This window comes from Delphinus delphis, chromosome 2, assembly GCF_949987515.2.
Source record: "Delphinus delphis chromosome 2, mDelDel1.2, whole genome shotgun sequence".
NCBI classification, from domain to species: domain Eukaryota; kingdom Metazoa; phylum Chordata; class Mammalia; order Artiodactyla; family Delphinidae; genus Delphinus; species Delphinus delphis.
The window spans coordinates 22,690,073-22,715,668 of record NC_082684.1 but is presented as its reverse complement, the minus strand read 5'-3'; the positions used below and the strand labels follow the sequence as shown (position 1 = coordinate 22,715,668).

Genomic DNA, 25,596 nt, shown 5'->3' with positions numbered 1-25,596 from the left:
ACTTAATATTTAATGAGAATAGAGGATTTTTCGGAACTAGGCTGGTAACTGATCCTATCTTCTATAACAAAAATGAATAGATACAAAATATTCAACCTTTAAAAAACAGGTCTTTCCCAACCCTACAGTAAAGTCAACCTCTTTAAATGTTCTCCAGCAAAGAATGGTCAAGTTTAATTCGCCTCTAGAAAAGGAGAGCGGCCAGGAGACAAGGTAGCGAACTACCTGTGTATGTTTCCAAGAGCAAGTAGCAGAGAGTGGCAGAGCCCTCAAGCCAAGTGACTCCACATCAAAACGTAAAGGCTTCACTGCACTCTAACAAAAAACCTCAGGGACACTTTCCAAGGTACTCAATGAATATCACTGACCCCAAACAGCATTACACTTGAAAAGTTAATTTTCAAAGGGGAGACAGCAGAAGCAAGAAGAACTACAATTCTGACCCTGTGGAAGGAAAACCACATTTACAGAAAGATAGACAAGATGAAAAGGCAGAGTACTTTGTACCAGATGAAGGAACAAGATAAAACCCCAGAAAAACAACTAAATGAAGTGGAGATAAGCAACCTTCCAGAAAAAGTATTCAGAATAATGATAGTGAAGATGATCCAGGACCTCAGAAAAAGAATGGACGCAAAGATCAAGAAGATGCAAGAAATGTTTAACAAAGATCTAGAAGAATTAAAGAACAATCAAACAGGGATGAACAGCACAATAACTGAAATGAAAACTACAACAGAAGGAATCAATAGCAGTATAACTGAGGCAGAAGAACGGATAAGTGACCTGGAAGACAGAATGGTAGAATTCACTGCCACGGAACAGAATAAAGAAAAAGAATTAAAAGAAATGCAGACAGCCTAAGAGACCTCTGGGACAACATTAAATACAACAACATTCGCATTATAGGGGTCCCAGAAGGAGAAGAGAGACACAGAAAGGACCCAAGAAAATATTTGAAGAGATTATGGTCAAACACTTCCCTTACATGGGAAAGGCAATAGCCACCCAAGTCCAGGGAGCACAGAGAGTCCCAGGTAGGATAAATCCAAGAAGAAACATGCCAAGACACATAGTAATCAAATTGGTAAAAATTAAAGACAAAGAAAAATTACTGAAAGCAACAAGGGACAAATGGCAACATACAACGGAACTCCCATAAAGTTAACAGCTGATTTCTCAGAAGAAACTCTACAAGCCAGAAGAGAGCGGCATGATATATTTACAGTGAAGAAAGGGAAGAACCTACAACCAAGATTACTCTACCCAGCAAGGATCTCATTCAGATTCAACAGAGAAATCAAAAGCTTTACAGACAAGCAAAAGCTAAGAGAATTCAGCACCACCAAACCAGCTCTACAACACATACTAAAGGAACTTCTCTAAGTGGGAAAAACAAGAGAAGAAAAGGACCTACAAAAAGAAACCCATAACAATTAAGAAAATGGTAATAGGAACATACATATCAATAATTACCTTAAACGTGAATGGATTAAATGCTCCAACCAAAAGACACAGGCTCACTGAAAGGATACAAAAACAAGACCCATATATATGCTGTCTACAGGAGACCCACTTCAGACCTAGGGACACATACAGAATGAAAGTGAGGGGACGGAGAAAGATATTCCATGCAAATGGAAATCAAAAGAAAGCTGGAGTAGCAATAATCATATCAGATAAAATAGACTTTAAAATAAAGAATGTAGCAAGAGACAAGGAAGGACACTACATAATGATCAAGGGATCAATCCAAGTAGAAGATATAATAATTATAAATATATATGCACCTAGCATAGGAGCACCTCAATACATAAGGCAACTGCTAACAGCTCTAAGAGAGGAAATCGACAGTAACACAATAACAGTGGAGGACTTTAACACCCCACTTACACCGATGGACAGGTCACCCAGACAGAAAATTCGTAAGGAAACACAAGCTTTAAATGACACAGTAGACCTGATAAATTTAATTGATATTTATAGGACATTCCATCCAAAAACAGCAGATTACACTTTCTTCTCAAGTGCACATGGAACATCCTCCAGAATAGATCACATCTTGGGTCACAAATCAAACCTCAATAAATGTAAGAAAACTGAAATCATATCAAGCATCTTTTAGAACCACAACACTATGAGATTAGAAATCAATTACAGGGGGAAAAAAGTAAAAAACACACACACATGGAGGCTAAACAGTATGATACTAAATAACCAAGAGATCACTGAAGAAAGCAAAGAGGAAACCGAAAACTACCGGAGACAAATTACAACGAAAACACGACGATCCAAAACCTATGGGATGCAGCAAAAGCAGTTCTAAGAGGGAAGTATACACCTATACAAGCCTACCTCAAGACACAAGAAACATCTCAAATAAATAATCTAACCTTACACCTAAAGGAACTAGAAGAAGATGAACAAACAAAACCCAAAGTTAGTAGAAGGAAAGAAATCATAAAGATCACAGCAGAAATAAATGAAATAGAAACAAAGAAAACAATAGCAAAGATCAATAAAACTAAAACCTGGTTTTTTTAGAAGATAAACAATATTGATAAACCTTTAGCCAGACTCATCAAGAAAAAGAGGGAGAGGACTCAAATCAGTAAAATGAGACATGAACAAGGAGAAGTTACAACAAACACTGCAGAAATACAAAGCATCATAAGAGACTACTCCAAGCAACTCTATGCCAAAAAAATGGACAACCTGGAAGAAATGGACAAATTCTTAGAAAGGTATAACCTTTCAAGACTGAACCAGGAAGAAATAGAAAATATGAACAGACCAATGACAAGTAATGAAATTGAAACTGTGATTAAAAATCTTCCAACAAACAAAAGTGCAGGACCAGATGATTTCACAGGTGAATTCCATGAAACATTTAGAGAAGAGCTAACACCCATCCTTCTCAAACTCTTCCAAAAAATTTCAGAGGAAGGAATGCTCCCAAACTCATTCTATGAGGCCACCACCACCCTAATACCAAAACCAGACAAAGATACTACAAAAAAATAAAGTTACAGACCAATATCACTGATGAACATCAAAGCAAAAATCCTCAACAAAATACTAACAAACACACTGAAAGATCATACACCATGATCAAGTGGAATCTATCCCAGGGATGCAAGGATTCTTCAATATACACAAATCAATCAATGTGATACACCATATTAAAAAATTGAAGAATAAAAACGATATGATCATCTCAATAGATTCAGAAAAAGCTTTTGACAAAATTCAACACCCATTTATGATAAAAACTCTCCAGAAGGTGGGCACAGAGGGAACCTACCTCAACATAATAAATGCCATATATGACAAACCCATAGCAAACATCATCTTCAATGGTGAAAAACTGAAAGCACTTCCTCTAAGATCAGGAAAAAGATAACGATGTCCACTCTCACCACTATTATTTAATATAGTTTTGGAAGTCCTGGCCACCACAGCAATCAGAGAAGAAAAAGAAATAAAAGGAATCCAAATGGGAAAAGAAGTAAAACTGTCACTGTTTGCAGATGACATGATACTATACATAGAGAATACTAAAGATGCCACCAGAAAACTACTATAGCTAACCAATGAATTTGGTAAACTTGCAGGATACAAAATTAATGCACAGAAATCTCTTGCATTCCTATACACTAACAAGGAAAGATCAGAAAGAGAAATTAGGGAAACAATCCCATTCACCATTGCAACAAAAAGAATAAAATACCTAGGAATAAACCTACTAAAGGAGGTAAAAGACCTGTACTCAGAAAACTATAAGACACTGATGAAATAAATCAAAGATGACACAAACAGATGGAGAGATATACCATGTTCTTGGATTGGAAGAATCAATATTGTGACAATGACTATACTACCCAAAGCAATCTACAGTTTCAATGCAATCCCTATCAACTTACCAGTGGCATTTTTTACAAAACTAGAACAAAAAATCTTAAAATTTGTTTGGAGACACAAAAGATCCCGAATAGCCAAAGCAGTCTTGAAGGAAAAAAATGGAGCTGGAGGAGTCATACTCCCTGACTTCACTATACTACCAAGCTACAGTAATCAAGACAATATGGTACTGGCAGAAAAACAGAAATATAGTTCAGTGGAACAGGATAGAAAGCCCAGAGATAAACCTACACACCTACGGTCAACTAATCTATGACAAAGGAGGCAAGGATACGTAATGGAGAAAAGACAGTCTCTTTAAGAAGTGGTGCTGGGAAAACTGGACAGCTGCATGTAAAAGAATGAAATTAGAACATTCCCTAACACCATACACAAAAATAAACTCAAAATGGATTAAAGACCTAAATGTAAGACCGGACACTATAAAACTCTTAGAGGAAACCATAGGAAGAACACTCTCTGACATAAATCACAGCAAGATCTTTTTTGATCTACTTCCTAGAGTAATGGAAATAAAAACAAAAATAAACAAATGGGACCTAATGAAACTTAAAAGCTTTTGCACAGCAAAGGAAACTACAAACAAGGTGAAAAGACAAACCTCAGAATGGGAGAAAATATTTGCAAATGAAGCAATGGACAAAGGATTAACCTCCAAAATATATAAACAGCTCATGCAGCTCAATATTAAAAAAACAAACAACCCAATCAAAAAATGGGCAGAAGACCTAAATAGACAGTTCTCCAAAGAAGACATACAGACAGCCAAGAAGCACATGAAAAGCTGCTCAACATCACTAATTATTAGAGAAATGCAAATCAAAACTACAATGAGGTATCACCTCACACCAGTTAGAAAGGGCATCATCAGAAAATCTACAAACAACAAATGCTGGAGAGGGTGTGGAGAAAAGGGGACCCTCTTGCACTGTTGGTGGGAATGTAAATTGATACAGCCACTATGGAGAACAGTATGGAGGTTTCTTAAAATTAACTAAAAATAGAATTACCATATGACCCAGTAATCCCACTACTGGGCATATACCCAGAGAAAACCATAATTCAAAAAGACATGCACCACAGTGTTCGTTGCAGCACTATTTACGATTGCCAGGTCACGGAAGCAACCTAAATGCCCATCGACAGACGAATGGATAAAGAAGATGTGGTACATATATACAATGGAATATTATTCATCCATAAAAAGGAACAAAATTGGGTCATTTGTAGAGACGTGGATGGATCTAGAGACTGTCATACAGAGTGAAGTAAGTCAGAAAAACAAATATCATATATTAACGCATATATGTGGAACGTAGAAAAATGGTACAGATGAACCAGTTTGCAGGGCAGAAATCGAGACACAGATGTAGAGAACAAACGTATGGACACCAAGGGGATAATGGCAGGGGTGGTGGTTGTGGTGGGATGAATTGGGAGATTGGGATTGACATATATACACCAATATGTATTAAATAGATAAGTAATACGAACCTGCTGTATAAAAAGATAAATTAAATGAAATTCAAAACTTTAAAAAAAATGTTAATTTTCAAAATCTTACTTTACTCTTTTCAGTTTCACTTTGTCTTAGCTTATTTTTCACTACTCCCTCATTCTCCTCTGCTTTAGCTTCTTGTTTCTTCAATGCCTAGAAAGAAAGACATGGGAAAATCAGTATTATTCCAAAATACATATAAAACTGAAAGATATTACTAGGATCTATTAAGAAAAGGCTGAGGAAGATGATTATGAATTGTACAAAATATACACAGGAATTACAACCTGCTCATTCACTGAAGTCATAAGATCACTTCATTGGGGCTCAAATATAAACAACTTCCCGATCTACCTAATCAAGTTCCACTTAGTTTCACTTTTTCCCATCTTTAGGAATTTTGTAACACATTTAGAGAGCTTAGACAGCTAACAGTTTTCTTGGAAACAAACAAATTTTACCTGCCGAAATAATAGTATTTAAAAATTATCAGCTCAACAATTTTGACATAATACCTAAAACCAGTTCACTAGTTTTTCAAATTCTGGAAAAATATCAAGGTAGAAACATGCTTGTTGCATCATTATCACATACATGACATTTTATCACAACATATAACTTGCTCTTCAACCATACTTTCACAAAGAGCAAAGAAAAGCATTCTTTTCTACATTTTTCTCTCTTTAATAAATTGGAAAAAAAGGAACTTTAAGATAATACAAATTTCAAAAGTTAACCACGTAAGTGTTTGTTTCTATGTTAAAACAAAATTAAACCTAAGGAAAAAAATTTATATTAAGAGCAATCTTTCATAACATCTAAAAGACATTCCATTTGTTTAAAAAAAAATTCGACACTTAGCATTTAGACTTAAAAAGGTGTAAGTGTAGAGGCCATCTAAGTTGAGAAAAGCCAAATTTCCAGAAGTCTTTTCCAACAAGTTCTATGATGCTCAATAGAAAAACTATTTTTAGGCAAACAGCAAAACATGTTAAAACTGTTTTGATGCAAGTATAATCAATCATATTCCAATTTCATTAACTCACATATCCAACATATATCTCCAAAGTACATATATATGCATATATAAAATAACAATGTCCCCCCTACCCATGAGATTACAGCTCCCTCTGCATGGCTCCTGCTCTCACTAATAAAAAACAATTGAGTAAAAACGCAGAGAGACACCATCAAATAAAAATAATTTTGATTTGAGTATAAATAATATAGTGTTTACTATGTCCGGGCATTCTTCTTCTTCTTACATATATTAAATAAACACATTACATATATTGAATATATACATTTAATCTTTATGATGGTTCCATGAGTTATTATTAAGTCCATTTTTTTTTTTTTTTTTTGCGGTACGCGGGCCTCTCACTGTTGTGGCCTCTCCCGTTGCGGAGCACAGGCTCCGGACGCGCAGGCTCAGTGGCCATGGCTCACGGGCCTAGCCATTCCACGGCATGTGGGATCTTCCCAGACCGGGGCACGAACCCGTGTCCCCTGCATCGGCAGGTGTACTCTCAACCACTGCGCCACCAGGGAAGCCCATTAAGTCCATTTTATTAAGAGGGAAGTTGGGGCTACAAGGAGTTGAATAACTTGCCCAAGGTCATTCACCAAGCTCGTGACAGAGTCAGGACATAGACTCAGGCTGTGTGCCTCTAAACCATTGAATGGCACTGCCTCTCCACGTTGAAACAATATCAAGCTTATAGGGTGGATATGAAGACTAAATAATTTTATACTTATAAAGCATTAAAATATACAATAAAAGACAACTATTATGATTACTAAATTGTTAACAATTGATAAAGTATTACAAAACATAATGCTTTTCAGGTAGGTAGCTATCAAATGATTTTGATGTTTATTATTTGTTCTTTACTGTAGCCTAAGTGGAATTTGTAATAATATTTACTTAAGTATGTATAATCTATTCAGTTTTGGCTGGTGGGATGTGTTTATAAATTTTTCCTGAACGAAATTATCCTAGAAACTTGAAAATTACTGCTGGCATCTTCATTTTTTCCATGCTTCCTCGGTCTAACTCCACCTAATATGTGTGTGTGTGTGTTTCTGTGACAGAGAGGGAGAGGAAGAGGGAGAGGGAAGGAGGGAGAAATATTTTTTAAAAAGATATGAATTGTTGCTATACTTTTCATCAATTCATTTTACAGTATTTGAACTATCTTATTCCTCAACATCATCATTCAACCTAGCCCCATCACCTGTTTTTCTTTAATGAGTTAAACTTAACTGGTTATCTTTTCAATATTTTTTTTCCAGTTATGTCATACACCTTTTATTGCCAAGTATATTTTTCATATCAAATATATATTTGCAGGTTCTCTAAAACTTAATCTAGTGCTAGTCTAGAAGTAAGTTACTGTAGAAAGCATGCTGCTGTTTTTTAAACAAACAAAATACTATTTTTTCAAGGTTCATGGATTCAGTCAATATTTTTTCATTGAACTAAAAACCAGCCTGGGTTTTCCCACAGAGAGGAGATTATGAGGAAGACTTCCTCATGCAGTTGATAAGTTTCATCACACTGTAAATAGTCAGCCTCCCATTCTGGATTCAAACTCCTGGGCAGAAGCCACTCCAAATGAGTATGCAGTGAAGGCTCACCCAAACCCGGTGACATCACTTAAGGCCATAAGCAACTTCAAACAAGATGGGCTTGTCCCAAATATAAGAGCCATTCACTTCCAAAACCAAATTCAAAATCTACCTTGGAAGACTCTGCAACCTTCAAACAGTAGCTGCTAAGATCCTTCCAGTGTGATTCTGTACATCTCTTCATGTTCCAAGTTGTTTCCACCTGTGTCCTCTGCTTACTGAGGTACGAGAAACAGAAGGAATCACCTGCTAAGCTTTTAAAACTTGACTTAACTGCATGCTGCTGCAACTCTAGGAGTTTAACTTACTAAGAATTTAAACCCCAAAAATTCTCCAGTGAAGAAATTTTTCCATTTTACTAACTGGAATTAATCCATTTCTGTCCCTTTCTCATGAGTTCCAAAACTTACATTTTAAAAATCCTATTACATTTTACATCAAAAAAACAAGAAAGACATATTAACATTTCCCAAGTGTTTACATACTTTATTTTGATTAAGTCTATTAAAATGTGCTTAATTCATTTATATGCTTATTTTTACTTAGATAGACATACAAATAATTGTTGTTTATCTAGAGGTTTACATTTCCAAAGAGTAATATAAAAGATTTGGTGTCACTAAGGTGTAAGCTTCAGAAGGCCAGGGACCTCATCTGTCATGATCATATTTTAACTCTAACACAATACTTGACACATTTTAGGTGGTAAACATATGTTATCGAATGGATGAATAAATATCCCTTTATAATTCCTAAATAACAACTTCACTTTGCAATTGGCCAATTCTGTTCATCACATATATGAAAGTTTTCCAGATTTCTCTCATCTTTCTTAACCACCATATTTTCTCAAGCACCAAGTTGCCTTTCTTTCTGTAAAAACAATTATTACGGTGCAGTGATGTTGGAAAATAAATATTTACTTGGGGGTTTAAGTCAAAGAGTTAATAATCCTTTCCTGTTTTCAAAGTCATCATTTTAGTCTTTTCCTTAGAAAAAAATACTCTGAATAGGTTTAAGTTTTTTTATTTTTTAAATAATTCAGATTTACAGAACAGTTGTAAAGACAGCTCAGAGTTCCCATATACTTTTCACTTAGCTTCCCCTAAAAGTAACATCTTCCATAACCAAGGTAAGTTTATTGAAACTAAGATGTTAACACTGTTACAAAACCAAAAGCTACAGACTTTACTCAACTATCAAATGTTCTTTTTTGTTCCAAGATACTTCAGAGCAGCTTGTCTCTTTAGTCTCCTCCAATCTGGGAAAGTTTTTCAATCTTTCCTTGCTTTTATGATTTCAACATTTTCGAAAATATTTCAGGTATCTTCAAGTCAGGTATTTTGTAGACTGTCCCTCAATTTGGGTTTTTCTGATGTCTTCTCATGATTAGACAAAGCTCATAAATTTGGGAACAGAATACCATAGAGGTAAGCTGTTCTCAATGCATCACACTGGTGGGTATGTGATATCAACATGACTCAGGACTAGTGATGTTAACCTTGATAGCTTGATTACGGTAGTGTGGTGTCTGCCAAATCTTCCTGCCATAAAGTTAGTATTCTTTCCTTTCCAGACTCTGTTAGAAGCAAGTCATTAAGTCCAGCCCACACTCAAAGGGAGAAGAATTAAGTTCTACCTCCCAGAGGGAGAATATCAAAGAATATGTAGAACTATGTTAAAATCACTAAAGTAATGAACAAATATTTTGGTAGATAATTTGAGGCTATGCAAGTATCCTTAAAGTTTTACCCACCAATTTTAGCTCAAAATCAGACCAACTATAACATTATCAGTACTTTTTTGGCCTACAAGCTTTTCCCCCATCAAACCTTATGCCTAATGCAACCCAGATTCCTAGTAAGTTAACTCATAGCCCAGTGCTCACCACTAAGTAGAACGCTGAACCCCTTTGCAGTCACCTCCAGATAACCTACTGACACCAAAAACATTAATGAGTGATACAGAATTTACATAAGACCGTATCGGTGGATGGAGTACACTCATCAAGTCTCTATATAATCCTAACTCTCCTGGGCTACTCCACTAACCAGGAATTCTCCTTCCCCCCGGTTTCCCTACATCTTCTTCAGCTTCACTGTTCAGTTTCTTTGCAGCTTCTGGGCCTTCCCAACAGGCTTCTAAATCTCCCTCCCCGACTTACGCCGAGCAGTGTGCCTCTATTCCAGTTCTCAATTTTTTTTTTTTTTTTTTTTTTTTTTTTTTTTGGCGGTACGCGGGCCTCTCGCTGTTGTGGCCTCTCCCATTACGGAGCACAGGCTCCGGATGTGCAGGCTCAGCGGCCGTGGCTCACGGGCCCAGCCGCTCCACGGCATGTGGGATCTTCCCAGGTGGGGGCACGAACCTGTGTCCCCTGCATCGGCAGGCAGACTCTCAACCACTGCGCCACCAGGGAAGCCCCAGTTCTCAATTTTGAATGCCGACACTGATTACCATGCCCAGTACCCCATTTTCCTCACCACACAAAGAAAAGACCTGTTACCAGGATCCATTCCCCTTAAAGGGCGGTTGAGAAATAATTATTTTCTTTCTCATACTAATAGATATTTAATCTTCATTTCTTATAATTAGTATAAATATTAGTAATTTTACTTGATGTGAAAGGAATAAAAATCAACAAGCTGAACTTTAATCAAACTGTGTTTTCTAGTACATGGAATTATGCCCTATAAAAACATAGTTCTTCTGAAAGTCAACTATTTTTTTTTTAATTTGAATTTCCACGTATGAGCTGTTGAATAAAAGAACCTCTAATTCTCTTGGATATCTAAGATTTTGTAATAAAATTTCCTTTCCTCTGAACTTTCCACCTTGTACATCTGACCAGTTATTTATAATATCACTTTTCCAAAATAATATATGTCTCTACTGTAGCTAATACTCTAAGGATATGTAAGTCTTGGAAAATTGAGGCAATGAGAACTTAAATTCTATTGTTTTCAGCACAGGAACAGAAGTCAGGTACTGAGGAGCAACCCAAAGCAAATTACTATATTTCCACCTTATCATTTAGAAAAGTCAAACTTTAAACAACCTATAACACACCTATTAACTTTTTTTTTTTTTTTTGTGGTACGCGGGCCTCTCACTGCTGTGGCCTCTGCCATTGTGGAGCACAGGCACCGGACGCGCAGGCTCAGCGGCCAGGGCTCATGGGCCCAGCCACTCCGCGGCATGCGGGATCTTTCCGGACCGGGGCACAAATCCGTGTCCCCTGCCTCGGCAGGCTGACTCTCAACCACTGTGCCACCAGGGAAGCCCACACCTATTAACTTTAAACCTACCTATACAACATAAGCCAGTAAACAACACACAAGCAATATTCTAGCCCAGAACACTGAACCCATTTTCTATATTATCTAGTTTAAAATGAAAGACAAAGAAAGAAAATCTAACTCTTAAGACCTAGTAAATATAATGCACTTTAAATTTCGGAAACACAGATAACAGTCAATGAGAAATAGTTTTAAAATTAACTAAATCAAAATTACAAGTCATTTCTTCAAATCTTATAACAAACTTTAACTCATTTACTACCTTTTTTAAGTGTGTAAGGCTGCACTGGATTTCTTTTCCATTTGACTTAGATCAAACAATTTAGAATTATATTAAAACTGACCCAGTAAAAGCAGCTATAAAAAGAGGAAAAAAATCACATGCCAATGAATTTCTATTACTATGTTATTTTGCCCTTTAAAGCTTGTTTTTTTCTTAAAAGCAGTTCAGCTATAAAGCTATCATGTGCCCTGCTCCCGGATTCAGATTGTCTTTTACACATTTAAGATCACAGCAACAACACTGAACCTTAATAGAGGGTCCCTGGAACACATTTAAATTTCTAATAACAACAATTTTTCTTCTTTTCCTTAAGTGTGCCTATTTCCATTAAAAAGACTAACATATTGAGTATTGTACTACTGCAGTTCTTTAGAGGTAGATGATTTGGAATTCTCACAAATATAATAAAAAAAATACAGCCTTTCCTTTTAAAGAGTAGGGGAAAGGAGAAAAAGAAAATGTTTGTAGACCTCTCATCTGACCATAAAAACTGCCACAACTTTGACAACAGGCATGTTTATCAAGAGGCTCTAAAAAATAACACACTCAAAAATGTAGAACAAATAGGGAATTAAAGGCCCTTTGTCTACTTTAAATGGACCAGCAAGCTTGGGTAAGAATGATGGAGCTGGAATGAAATAAAGGTCACATGTTAACACCCACACAGGCCACTGAAATTTCCAAAACAAAAAAAAAAAATTATGAACATAAGCTATCCTGTCTTATCCTAATCACTCAGCAGCACTACAATTGCATGCCTTTGGTCACAAGGGCAAGAATATGTAGATGATTCACTGGTAAACCAACAGGACTATAGAAAAACAAGTCTGTGCTCATATTGAACAATAGGTCTGTAATATTATATTAAAGGTACAAACTTTTAAGTCATATTGTTCCCATAACAATAAAGAATGAAACAGTCATGTTACTGAGAATTATAAAATAGTTGCTCTTAATATATATATGTATATACATATATATATATATATTATTTTTTTAAAGACTATTTTTTTAGAGCAGTTTTAAGTTCACAGCAAAATTGAGAGGAAGGTACAGACAGTTCCCATATACACTCAGCCCACACACATGCATAATCTCCCCCACTATCAACATCCTCCAACAAAACCTCCACCTTTGTTACAAGTGATGAACCTAAATTGATGCATCATAATCACCCAAAGTCCATGGTTTACACAGGGTTCACTCTTGCTGTTGAACATTCTATGGGTTGGTCAAATGTGTAATGACATGTATTCATCATTATAGGATCATACAGAGTATTTTCACTGTCCTAAAAATCCTCTGTGCTCCACCTATTCACCTCTCCCCTTCCTACCCCATCTCCTGGTAACCAATGATGTTTTTACTATTTCCATATTTTTTTTTCCAGAATGTCATGCAGTCGAAATCCTACAGTATGTGATCTTTTCAAATTAGCTTCTTTCACTTAGTAATATGCCTTTAAGCTTCCTCTATGTCTTTTCATGACTTCACAGTCATCTAGTTTACAATCATTCTTCATGTAGGTACAAAATAAAAATCAGCAAATATTTTAAGCTTCACAATATAGTGATATTCTGATCCAAATTAGACCACATAAGCTATAAACTGAAGTTATAAGTTGTCTATGTTTATGTATTTTAAAAACTTAAATAGCCTTAAGGACATGTTATATTTCAAATCAAGGAAAAACATTACTAAGTACTCAGTATGTATAAAACACTGTAATTGGAACCTGACTTAACTGGAATTTTTTTTTAATATAAAAATCTGGTGTCCATTTCCAAAATTCTCTTCTGTAAACCTAAATCACAGCTCCAAAACCAAACATCAATAGAAAAATACGCATTTTGAAAAGGAATATATACACATAATACAGCAGGATTTTATTGCTCATAACTAATACTACTCATTTAAATTAACATAGATTTTATTTCTGTCAAGTTCTGTGAATTTCTAAATTTTGTTTTTTCCTAAATCAAGTTAGAGATTCCTCCCACATGAAAACTAGCTAAAGTCATGGAAAATTTTAGCCTTTAAGTTCATCCAGTTGGGGATCATCTGTGCCAACAAAAACCAAAACAAAACAAAACAAAAAATTAAGTTTCTTTTCAAGGCAGAAAACAATACATTCATATTCTAAATCCCTGAACCAATATCTCAGAAATAGCTAAGTGATTGTTACTTAAATTATTCAAAGAAATTTATTTTTCAGGCAATACCAAGGAACAAAAATTCCATACCAACATCTACGATTTTAAAACACTTTAATAAGTGAAAGTAGAACTGCGTGACAGAAGTCAGAAGAGAATCCAATATTGATCATCACCATTATGACACCATACAGATTTTGGGGATATCAAAGGGAGAGATTCTAAAGACTTGCTGCCAGGTGAACTATGTGTATTTTCCAGATGGAAGTGGTAAGCACATAGTGAGTAGAGTCACAAGTTGCAACCATCCTTGTTTTGCAAAGAGTAGAGTAATATCAGGTATCATGTGGTTAAGTAAGATTTATCAGTAGTTAAGTACATTGGTATTACTTCTGATGGTAACTGTAATCCTAAATAATGTTCTTTAAAGATACCTGAGGTTTTGAAACATAAAACTCAAAGCTTCTCTTTGAGAATGGCCTAGATGTCTTTTTCTTTTTTTTTTTTCTCCTTCTTCTTATGATAAGGTGATCATTATTTCAGGAATCCAAAAAGCTTTATAGTAATTATTGTGGTAGAACAGATGAGCACATATTACTGACCTATTTTCCCTGATAAATAAATAAACTCACTGGTTCCACTACGTCCATATTTTTGGAGTCTGTGACTGGTTAGGGTACCCTGTGCCTATGAAGCCAGCCAAGGCCATGGGTTCAATCACCACGAGAACCAATTCCCTTTGCTCTCTTCCATGGCCATAGCCTTTACCCTAAACCTTAGCCAAAGGCCACATGGAAGACTAAGCAGGCCAGAGACCATGGATGAATCAGCGAAAATCCATTACCATGACTATAAAAATAATGCAAAAGTAAAACCCCTATTGACTAGTGTCAGGATTTCGTTCTTCAAACGTTATTAAATTTGCCAATCTGCAAAACAAAACCTTAATTATTGCCTACAAAGTTGGTATGCTGAAAAGACATATAAGTCCTTTGACTTCTTTAATTCAAAAGCAACAATGGTAATGAGTATTATTCTCCTAAATGCCATTGCTTTTACTGGAATGGATTGTATTTTTATGCAATCTTTTACTTAATAAAAATCTTGCAAGTAAAGTTAAATGTGAGCCCAACAAGTACACTTTCCAGGATTTCCTTCAAAATCAAAAAGCAACCACTCTTAGTGGAGGGTCTGTTTTTATCTGAGTAGTTTCCTCTCAAAAAAGAGACTCATAGTTTTATTAGAAATCCCAGAGCAATATGATACTTCATTTGACTTTCTAAATGCAGGACCACGGAGTTAGAATTGTTGACAAACAGAAGATCATAGATAATTATGGAAATTTAATTTAGAATTTCTCAAGTTTTATATGTATTTGAGCAGAATGTCCTGTAAATATACAACATCTTTCATTGTTCAGAGTTAGAGGGTATTATTTTACGCCTTTGGATTTTGGGGGAGAGGGGGTTGTTTCTTTTGCTTTTTTCTAATCAAAATAAAACAGTACCAAATCTATGAATAAGCCTATTTGTAGCAAAGTCATCTTTGTTTGCACAATATTACTATGCACTCAGTAGTTACCCAATAAATATTAATTGATAATGACGGAAATAGGGCTTTATAAACAGATGGTCTAGGATAAATTTGCTGAAAACATAGATAGAAACATTCCACTCTTCAAGAAAAGCATAAAGTAGAAATTAAACAAGTCCTGCACTCAGAAAATCTCAGTCTATTGTCAGACAGCTGTTCAGTCAACAAGAGCACAAACATTTTTCATCATCATCATAGCATTAACAAAATTAAATGTCTATTTTCATACAGTCCCTACACAAAGGGACTCACACAGACTCATGCTAGCCTTATTTGTTATAATTTACAATGACAATATTGGCAAGAAAAAATATGCACACATAGGAAAAGAAATGTGATTAAACAATACCTTGAGATCTAATCATATGTAGTATGAACATAAAATATGTGTCAGATTTAAATGCAACTCACAGAAGCAATGTGAGTATTTATCTATAATGTAAATCTCAACTATTTCCAATGAGAATTCAAGATGCTTTATAAGAACTCCTATGCATATGCTGAAAGAACAGGTGAAACAAAAAATGAGTCGGAGACCATAATGGCCCTAATAGAATAAGTAGTAACTCTTTGAGAACCGAGAGCAAATAAGCAGGAAAAAAAAAAAAGAGAAAAAAAATTGTATGAGGACTAACTTCAATGAGGGTAGGACCAAGGAAACTATAAGCAAAGTGATCAACCCAGAAAGACACCCTGAAAAATGCACACTATTCGAAAACACTTGAATAATAAGAAAATGTAAGTTAGTATACATGGGAGAATTTTGGAGAAAGTTGAAATGGGGAGGTGAAAGAGGATAGAAAGTACATTACAAGCATGTAATGATTAAAAGCCTTAGGTAATTTTTTTTTATAAAGTAAAAAGCCTAACAAGACATGACATGAGTGTTAATTATATAGAAATGAGACTATAAGAATTTCAGGACAACTTACATACACACATCCTCTCACAGAACTGCACCCTTCAAAGGAATCCAAAGGCCTTAACCAGCAGGCTAACAGTTGACATGTTACCTCTTCTCTGATGTGGAATACATTTCTAAATGTTCAGCTTTTGTTTTATCAATATTAAGCAGTAACCCCCTGAAAAACAGTATCAAAATGGAACATTCTTTAATCCAGCTAGCTATTATTCTCAATATTTCCCAATACGAAAAAGATAGCATGGCTTGTGGAGACTTGTCCTTAATATCCACAAACCATGCAGGAAGTTTGCACTGTGAATGGAAATTCAAGTACTGGATGAGTACAAGGTTGAAAGAGACAACATCTAAGATCTCTTCCAACTTCTGTAAGAAGTTCAGGGAAAAAAATACTTTCCACACAAAGAATAAAGTGTTTTGTTGTCATCTAAATGATCAAAGCCTAATAAAATAGACTTTATGTTAAATAAGTGGGTGGGCATGTGAGGCAAGGGGGGGGAATCAAGGAAAAGGCTAAGGAAGAAGACTAAAGAACACGATATGTCTGGGACTTGCGCATTTCCAGCTGTGCCAAATAGTGTTCAACCAGCTGTGAAAGACAAATCCCCTAATATCCAGTCATTTGTTTCCATCTACTTCCTTTCTTTCAGCATGTTGACATTAACAGACTTTTCACAACCTTACAGAAAAAAAGTATTTACTCTAACCTTGCAAAGAAAAAAATAATCCACAGGTAATAAACATAAAAGAGAGAAGAAAATAATTAGCATGGCATAAAATAAGACAAAGAGCTATGTTGTGAATCAAAAGTATAGTGGGTCAGAATTTAAATTAGTATTTCAGCCACAGATTGGTAAAGTGCTTTATCAAGTAGCAATAAGCCACAGGGTAGAATCACATTCATAAAAGAACTGCCTAAAATAATTTGAAAATGCACAATCTCTTTCACCCAAATTTTCCAAAGGGCAGAGAAGGGGTAACTATTTCCTGTACGGGCTAGTCTAGAGTCTATGCAAAGCTGAAATAACACACTTATTGAATTACAATGACTGTTAACATTTCTATTTTCCCAACTAAACTGAGAGCCCTAAAGAGCAATACATCATTTTAAGTATTTTTAAATCCCTAGTCCCCAGCACAGCACCTGGCACGTGGTAGGTCCATGAGGGTATTGGCCAAATGAATATTTCACTATGAATAGTTCTGACAACATAGCATATAACATTCATTCCTTCAAGAAACACTTACTAGACCTATGCCAGGCACTGTTCTAGGTGCTGGAGATACAGCAATGAGCAAAACAGACTAAGTGCCTTCCTTCATAAAGCCTGCATTCTGCTCACAGGGACAGATAGCTGACAGATGACAAGTAAGGAGAAGTGTTATAAAGAAAAAAAATACAGCAGTGTAAGGGGCTCAGGAGTGAAGAAGGGGTGTATTATGTAGAATAACTAATAAGGCCTTTCTGAAGTAGAGCTCTGAGTGATAGGAGGGCATAAGCAATGCAACTGTTTTCAGAGTTGAAAATCCCTGGCTCTGGGAATGGAAAGTACAAATGTCCAGAAGCAGGAGGGTGCCTGACATGTCCATGGAAAAGCCAGGCAAGTGTAGTTGGCCTAGAGTAGGCAAGTGGAAGAATGACAGAATCAGAGTAAGATGGCAGGCAGGGACCACCTCAGAGGGGCCTTTTAGGCTGAAGATTTTAGATTTCATCCTGAATGTGATAAAGAAAGCACTGAAGGGTTTTGAAGAAAGAAGTGGCATTATCTGATTCTATGGGGAAAAGACTGCAGGGAAGTAAGAATGGAAGCAAGGAGGCTACTCCACTAGCCCAGGCAGGAGACAAGAGTCACAGGATGATAAATGAGAGTAGAAGTGATAAAAGGAGTGAGTTGTTATCATTTAAAATATTTTCAAGATAGAGCGGACAGAATTTAATGATAAACTGGATGTGAAGAATGGAAGAAACAGAGATGGCGAGGACATAAAAGAAACACAAAAAATTTTTCATATAAAACTAAAATTATTTTACTATCAAGATAAGTAGCCATCTTTTTAAAAAGAAATAAATCATATGAACTACTTATTAAGATGAACCACACAAAGAAGTAAGGTTTAGCAACTTCTATACAAGTTCACAAGTCAGGAGGGGAAGGATCAGGAAATGGAGCTCCAGAGACCAAGTCTGCCCAGGCTTTGTGGCTCTGAATCACAGAATCACTCTGACTTGATCCCCATCCAAGACTGATACTGGTGAGCAGCACTTCAGGTTCTCAACCTCAGAAAATAAACATGAAAAGGCGTAACTTTTTCTCACTGCCATATGAGGCCCACCAAAAAACTACATAATAAGGTTACAGCTGCAAATACTGTTCTAACCTGGTCATAATATGGGCAAGGGTATGTTAGAAAAACCTAAGCAGTTTCTCTTTTCTTGAGAAATAAATAAAACTACAGCTGCAGTATAAAAAATGAGAGAAAAGAAGGAAGAAAGGAAGGAAGGGAGGAAGAAAGGAAGGGAGGAAGGAAGAAAAGAAAGAAAGAAAGGGAGGGAGGGAGAGAGGGAGGAAGGAAGGAAGAAAGAAAGAAAGAAAAAAGGATCCAGGGTACTGAATAAAAATGTAAATTCACTAGAAATGCAATGAGTCATGACAGAGCTAAAAAAAAATGCTTTTCTAACAAGTAAAGAAAAACAAACAAGATTAGCCAGACGAAGAACAAACAGCATTAGAACATCAGTGGAAAATAAATATAACTGGGGTGAGTAGACAACAGGGTGCAAAGGCAATGATTATTAAGGAGAAGAAAATGATAACTAGGGAAAAGTGTTTTAGATCTATATAATATAAAAATTTAGAGAACATATCTTTGGTATACTTCTGTATAGCTTAGAAATATGAAATGTGGAAAATGGCATAAGACTATATGACTCCAGTGAAATAAACTCTCATATCAAATTGTAGTCTTTGTTTTACTACACATAAAAAGATTTTTCCTCAGCAGGAGGGAGAGAGAGAGGAAGAAAGGAATTATAACCCTGAATAGAAAGCCTCAAAGAAACTCTGACCAAAAGGCATAGAAATGACAGTTTTAGTGTTAAATATAACAGATGTCTTAATATGTAATACTCCATACGTCATATTTTATTTTTCAACAGTGGAAAGCAACATCATTTCAAATTTAAGTTTTCAAATAGCAATAGTTAAATAATTAGATTTTTCAAGTTGCAATGTCTGTGGCCAAGTGTATTTTCAGGGAGCCCTAGGAGATGAGGTATGTGTATATATTATAATCATTTTTCAACAAAGTTTAGCAACTTTAGTAAACAATGCCTGCAGGGTCACAACTGATGGTTCAATACTGACGACTAGTGGTCAAAAACATGTACTAATTCATTCATACTAAGTATTTATCCTATGATTTTTATCATCAAAATTTGAAACATGTAATGCAAATTATGTGAAAAACCTTAAAAGAACTTTCCTTACACACGTCTTGAAAATTACAAAAGAAAAAACTGTATCTGCAAAGTCTCTTAAAAAGTCTTTTCTGTCCATTATTTGCAATGTCCCCAAACCCAAGTCAATCAGCACCAGCTATTGACCCATAATGGGAAAATTCCATAAAGTGTCATTTATCTACATCCACACAGCTGAATTAACATGGTTTCAGAAATCCATAATTATTTCAAGAGGTCTTACTTTTAGATTTCATGTATCTGTGCAGCTCTAATTCTTTTTCTAACTTCATCTGCTAGACACAAAGAGAGCAGAAATCCAGCTGTCCTAAATTTTTGACATAATTTGAAAAAACAGTAACCTATAACAAAATGTTTTTATAAAGTTGAAATATTTAAAACTTAATTGTGATTGTCTGAATTCTTGAAGAATGTGGGATTTGGTTTAAATCATTTAAACTGTTACATATTAAACTTCAAAGAAGTTAAAATTTGTTGATTTGCACTTTCTGCTCTGCAAGAATAAGATCCACAGAATAATACAAAAATGTATACAAACCTTCAAAAGAAAACTTTTTTTTTTTTTACCAAGAACATTATATGCAGCTAAGTGGTTATTTACATTTGAAAGCAGCCTTCATTTTCCAATGACTATTCACAGAATGTCTGTGGTGTGATAAACACCATACCGCAGCCCCAGAAACAGGCATGATGGATGAAGTTCCTGCCAGTGGAGGAAGAACTATTCAATACAGTAACTTAAGTAGTTATGCTATATGACAAGACACACAATAACATAAGTAGACAAATCACAACTATAGGTGATGTAAAGTACTATTAAAAAATAAAGTAACATGACAATGACAAGGAACAACGGGGCAGAAAGGGGCTATTTTAGAAAAGGGGGCAGGAAAGTTTTCTCTGAAGAGGTGGCAATTAAACCTGAAGGATGAAAAAGGATAAGTTACACTGAGAATCAGAAGAAAAATGGTCGAATAAGACAATAAGAGGAAATCACTGTGCCTGGAATATGTATTTCTTAGAAAAATTTGTAGCGTCACACATAAACATTAAAAAAAAAAACCCAGAAAATGTTTAATTTTTTTACTCATAAAATACCAAATAACCAACAATGGTACTAAGCCAAATGGGAAGTTTCAACAAATTTCAAAGGAATTTAAAGATAAATTGTAAAAAGTTAAAAATTAAGCATACATACATATTTGAAAATTCCAAAAGGCACTCCTAAGTCTTGAATTATGGAAGAAACCATAATAGAAATTATGAAATTTAGAAATAAACTATCATAAAATAATAGCATCTCAAAACACAGGGTAATTTGTTCATGAATTTACAACATTTATTTTAAAAAACAGACAAGTCAATTATTTAACTTGCAAGTCTGAAAAATAAAACAGCAATCCTAAAAATGAAAAATCAGAAAAAAAGCAATAGCATTAAAGGCAGAAGTTGATGAAGTAATAAACAAAGCTAGTCAAAACGAAAACTAATAAAATAATCATGTCTAGTAAGACTAATAAAGAAAAAGAGAAAAAAATAAATAATATCAAAGAGAAAGGATACACAGCTTCAGTACAAGATTGAAAAAATAATATAGCAGGGCTTATGAATGCTTCTTTAAATATCAAAACACAACAAAATGGATAACTTATAAAATCAGGAGGGCTTCCCTCGTGGCGCAGTAGTTAGGAGTCCGCCTGCCGATGCAGGGGACACAGCTTCGTATCCCGGTCCGGGAAGATCCCACGTGCCGCGGAGCAGCTAGGCCCGTGAGCCATGGCCGCTGAGCCTGCGCGTCCGGAGCCTGTGCTCCGCAACAGAAGAGGCCACAACAGTAAGAGGCCGGCATACCACACACACACACAAAAAAATCAGGAATAATTACCAAACTGACTTAAAAAATAAAAAGGTTATATTGATATAAACCAAAAAATACTGAAGAAGTTGAAACTCTCAGCCACCAAGAAGACAACAGGTACCAATGATTACATGAGTGAATTTTAACACACATTCAAGAAATAAACAATCCTTCTCTTAAACAGCCAGGGAAGAGAAAAAGAAGGAATCTATCTAATTCATTTTATGAGATTAATGTAACCTTGCTTTCAAAACCAAAAAAGGTAATGCAAAGAACATACAACTGATCTCAATCATAAACATAAATATAAACATACTAAAGAAAAGACAAGTAAATTAATTCAGCAATGTACAAAAAAATAATACATTATGGCCAAATAAAGCTCTCAGGAATGCAAGGAGAGCTCAGAATCTACTGATAGAGTCAAATGTATTTAAATATTTAAAGAGAAAGACAGCAGCAAGAATATTTGATAAATTTCACAACCCATTCATCGTTTTTTAAAAAATCAACCTCTCTTGGCAACCCACAAATAGAAGGCAATATTCTCTATCTGATAAAGGATAGCACTCAAAACCAGGAGCAAACACCAAACCATAAGGTTAACACTTTAGAAGCATTTCTATAAATATCAGAGTAAAACAAGGATTCTTGCTATCTTTGCTTATATTCAACATTGCATTTGAGTTTCTAGCCAGTGCAATAAAACCACAACAAAAGAAGAATTATAAGGAAAGAAATTAAATTGCCGTTAATTTCAAATGATATGATTAGCTACACAGTAGACAATATGTCAGTAAAGCTACTAACAAATTATAAGAGCTAATAAGATCATTAAGCAAAAATGCTGGATAAAAGAGCCACATACAAAACCAACTGCACTCCTGTAAACTACAAATAACCAATCAGAGTTGCAATAAAAGAAAATATCCCCCACAAACAATTAAAAAGAAAAACCATAAGGTACCAAGGAATAAGTCTAAGATGTACGAGATTGTTATAAGACAATTACAAAACATTATTGAAGAACATTAGAAAACACCTTCTCTTCAAATTAATCTACATATCTAATACAATTACAATCAAAATGCCCGCAGAATTTTTCATGGAACATGACAAGAGACTTTCATTATCATTTACCAAATTATAATGAAAGCTCTAATAATGGAGACAACATGTTATCAGTTCAGGGATAGACAAACAGATCAAAGCACATAGAACTCAGATATCATGCAACACTGTAAAGCAGAAGTGGCATTTAAACCAGAGGGAAAAGAAGAAATTATTCAGAAAGGATGCTGAGGCAACTCATCAGTCACATAAGAAATAACTTAAGACTCCTTTCTCCTGCCATTAAAAAAGTTAAATTCCTGGAAGAAAACTCAAATAATCCAGTATTTTTAAATGAGCAAAATTTATAAACAGGCCATCTGTATAGGCACAAATGAAAACTGCCAGCAAATCTGTAAAAAGATGTTCAAATTCACTAATAGGAAATGCAAATAAACATAAAAATGAGTTAACACTTAATCCTCATCAGCCTGGCAAAAATTAAAAGAATTATAACCACTATTAACGGTAGGAATGCGGGGAAAAGGGCCACTCTCAGCCATTTTGCTGACAGAAACGTGGAGAGTCAGAACCATTTGGAAAAATAATCTGGTAACATCTATTATAATAAAAGATCTGTCCATGGTAATAAAAGATTAAGTTGGAACAACATCAGCTAGTTGGAGGAATTTCCAGAGAGTATTGATGACAGAAGAAAGCAAGATGCAGAAATGTATATACAATATCATCAGTTTTTATTAAAATAAAAACATACCAAAAAAAGCCCCTATATACATATATATATATATATATATATATATATATATATATATACACAAAGGTGTATATATTAGTAGTTTATATGTATCTGTCCAGGAAAATTAAGAGCACAAAGAAAAATATAAAGGGATATCCCAGGCTGTTCACACTAGTTCTTTTTATTTTAGGGAGTAGGGGTAGTGATGGATGGTGAAAAGAACAGAGGGGAAGAAACAGGGAAAAAATGAGCCAAGCAAATAAATAAATAAAGATGCATTTAAAAAAAGAGGCTGTTTGTACAAGCATTTATGATAGGAACACATTTAGTTATGCATTTATTTAAATTAAATGTAAAAAATACTTTTTATACTAAATGAAAATGTTAAAAGAAAACAACCATATGAGAAACAAAACTAGTTAAACATTGGATCAAAACAATGCATCAGGGTCTTCCCTGGTGCATAGTGGTTAACAATCCGCCTGCCAGTGCAGGGGACACAGGTTTGAGCCCTGGTCCAGGAAGATCCCACATGCTGCGGAGCAACTAAGCCCGTGTGGCACAACTACTGAGCCTGCGCTCTAGAGCCCGTGAGCCACAACTACTGAGCCCGCACGCCACAACTACTGAAGCCCACACACCTAGAGCCCGTGCTCCGCAGCAAGAAAAGCCACCACAATGAGAAGACCATGCACCGCGACGAAGAGTAGCCCCTGCTTGCTGCAACTAGAGAAAGCCCGTGCGCAGCAACGAAGACCCAACGCAGCCAAAAATATAAATAAATAAATAGATAATTTATTTTAAAAACCAATGCATCAGTATGGTCACTACTTAAAGAATTCAACAAATATTTATTAAGAGCCTACTATGTTAAATGCTAGAAATAAAAAATTCTCCAAACAAGTACAATTAAAAACAACAATACATCAAGAAATGGTAATTAACAGTAATAATCTGAGACTAAAAACCTCACCTCACATAGTATATATTACCAGAAACTGAACAGTGAAAAGAAAAAAAGCCATCTTTGCAGAAGAAGGAGAAAAATAGTCAATGGGATTAAGGTTCATTAAAAGAATAAAAATCGTGACTCAAAATAAGGCCCAAATTTCTTCTACACACACAGTTTCACCCCCTAAAGAACGAACACTAGAGCATAAGTTTTTGAATTTTCCCTTGCTACGCACGTTCTCCTACAGAGTAGTACATATGTGGTTTTTCTGGTGTGACATTCAGTGCTTTCAGCCCCTTGTTAGTCTGGGGCCCTGTGTGTCACCCTGCCTGGGTCACTCTCTGCCTATTATACTCCACCTGGTCACCTAAGCCTGACAAAGGACTGAATTCTACAGCTCATATCCCAACAACTGCAAAACTGAGGCGCCTCCTCCGAGCTTTCCTTGTGCTTTCCTCAGAACTTGTGTTTTACTTTTAAACTCTCCTTTACTTGTAAATTCCACTGTTTTTTCTCAACGTCCAGGGAGGCTATTGGTATGTTCAATGTGAGGGTGATTTAATGTGCACTTAAAAAAAAGTATCTAATAATATCAATCGGGAAAGGGAAGCTTATACTATGAAGTAAATATGTGAAAATGTGGGGCATACCTACAAACGTTTTGCAATTCATCCTTGGAAAGGTAAGTGAAGGGAGTCTAAAATCTAGCAGACTCAGAAAGGCCTCCATAATTCCAAATCAAGTAGGGGAGTCTCTAAAGGAAGAGCGGGAGAAAGGGTTAAGGAGGCCATGTTAAAACATTTAGCAGACTAGGATCTCCTCTGAACTGGCTCAGAAGTCTCAAGGGAGATGGTAAAGCTATTAAGAGGACATTAGGAAAACATTCTTGGCTTCAGTGGAAGCTTCTCCCTTAATGAGTCCACACTAAATACATTAATGAACAGTACCCAAGGCTTTTCTTAGTTGAAGCAGCCGTATCAGTCAGCATCTCTGGAGCCACAATGACATTTCTGGGAAGGAACGAATAGCTATTTGTTCATTAGGTTTTTCACAATTGATATAGATGCCAAAAGATGAAGGAAAATACTGGGGGAAATAAATCTATCAATTAATTTTTCTGTATATGGCCTTATTTTATTGACAAGACTCACATAATCTGGTTTTCTATCAGAGCACAGACTGAAAACCACTGAGCCTAGCTCCC

The 25,596-nt window shown here is 35.4% G+C and overlaps 1 protein-coding gene across 1 annotated transcript in view; it reads right to left on the bottom strand.

Annotated features, from left to right (window-relative positions):
* CEP128 (centrosomal protein 128) overlaps window positions 1–25,596 on the bottom strand; it is a 435,188-nt gene that overhangs the window by 334,138 nt on the left and 75,454 nt on the right. The window contains exon 9 of the mRNA XM_060003365.1: window positions 5,486–5,572. Coding sequence (XP_059859348.1) covers window positions 5,486–5,572 — 87 coding nt within the window. The remainder of the gene's footprint in view (window positions 1–5,485; window positions 5,573–25,596) is intronic.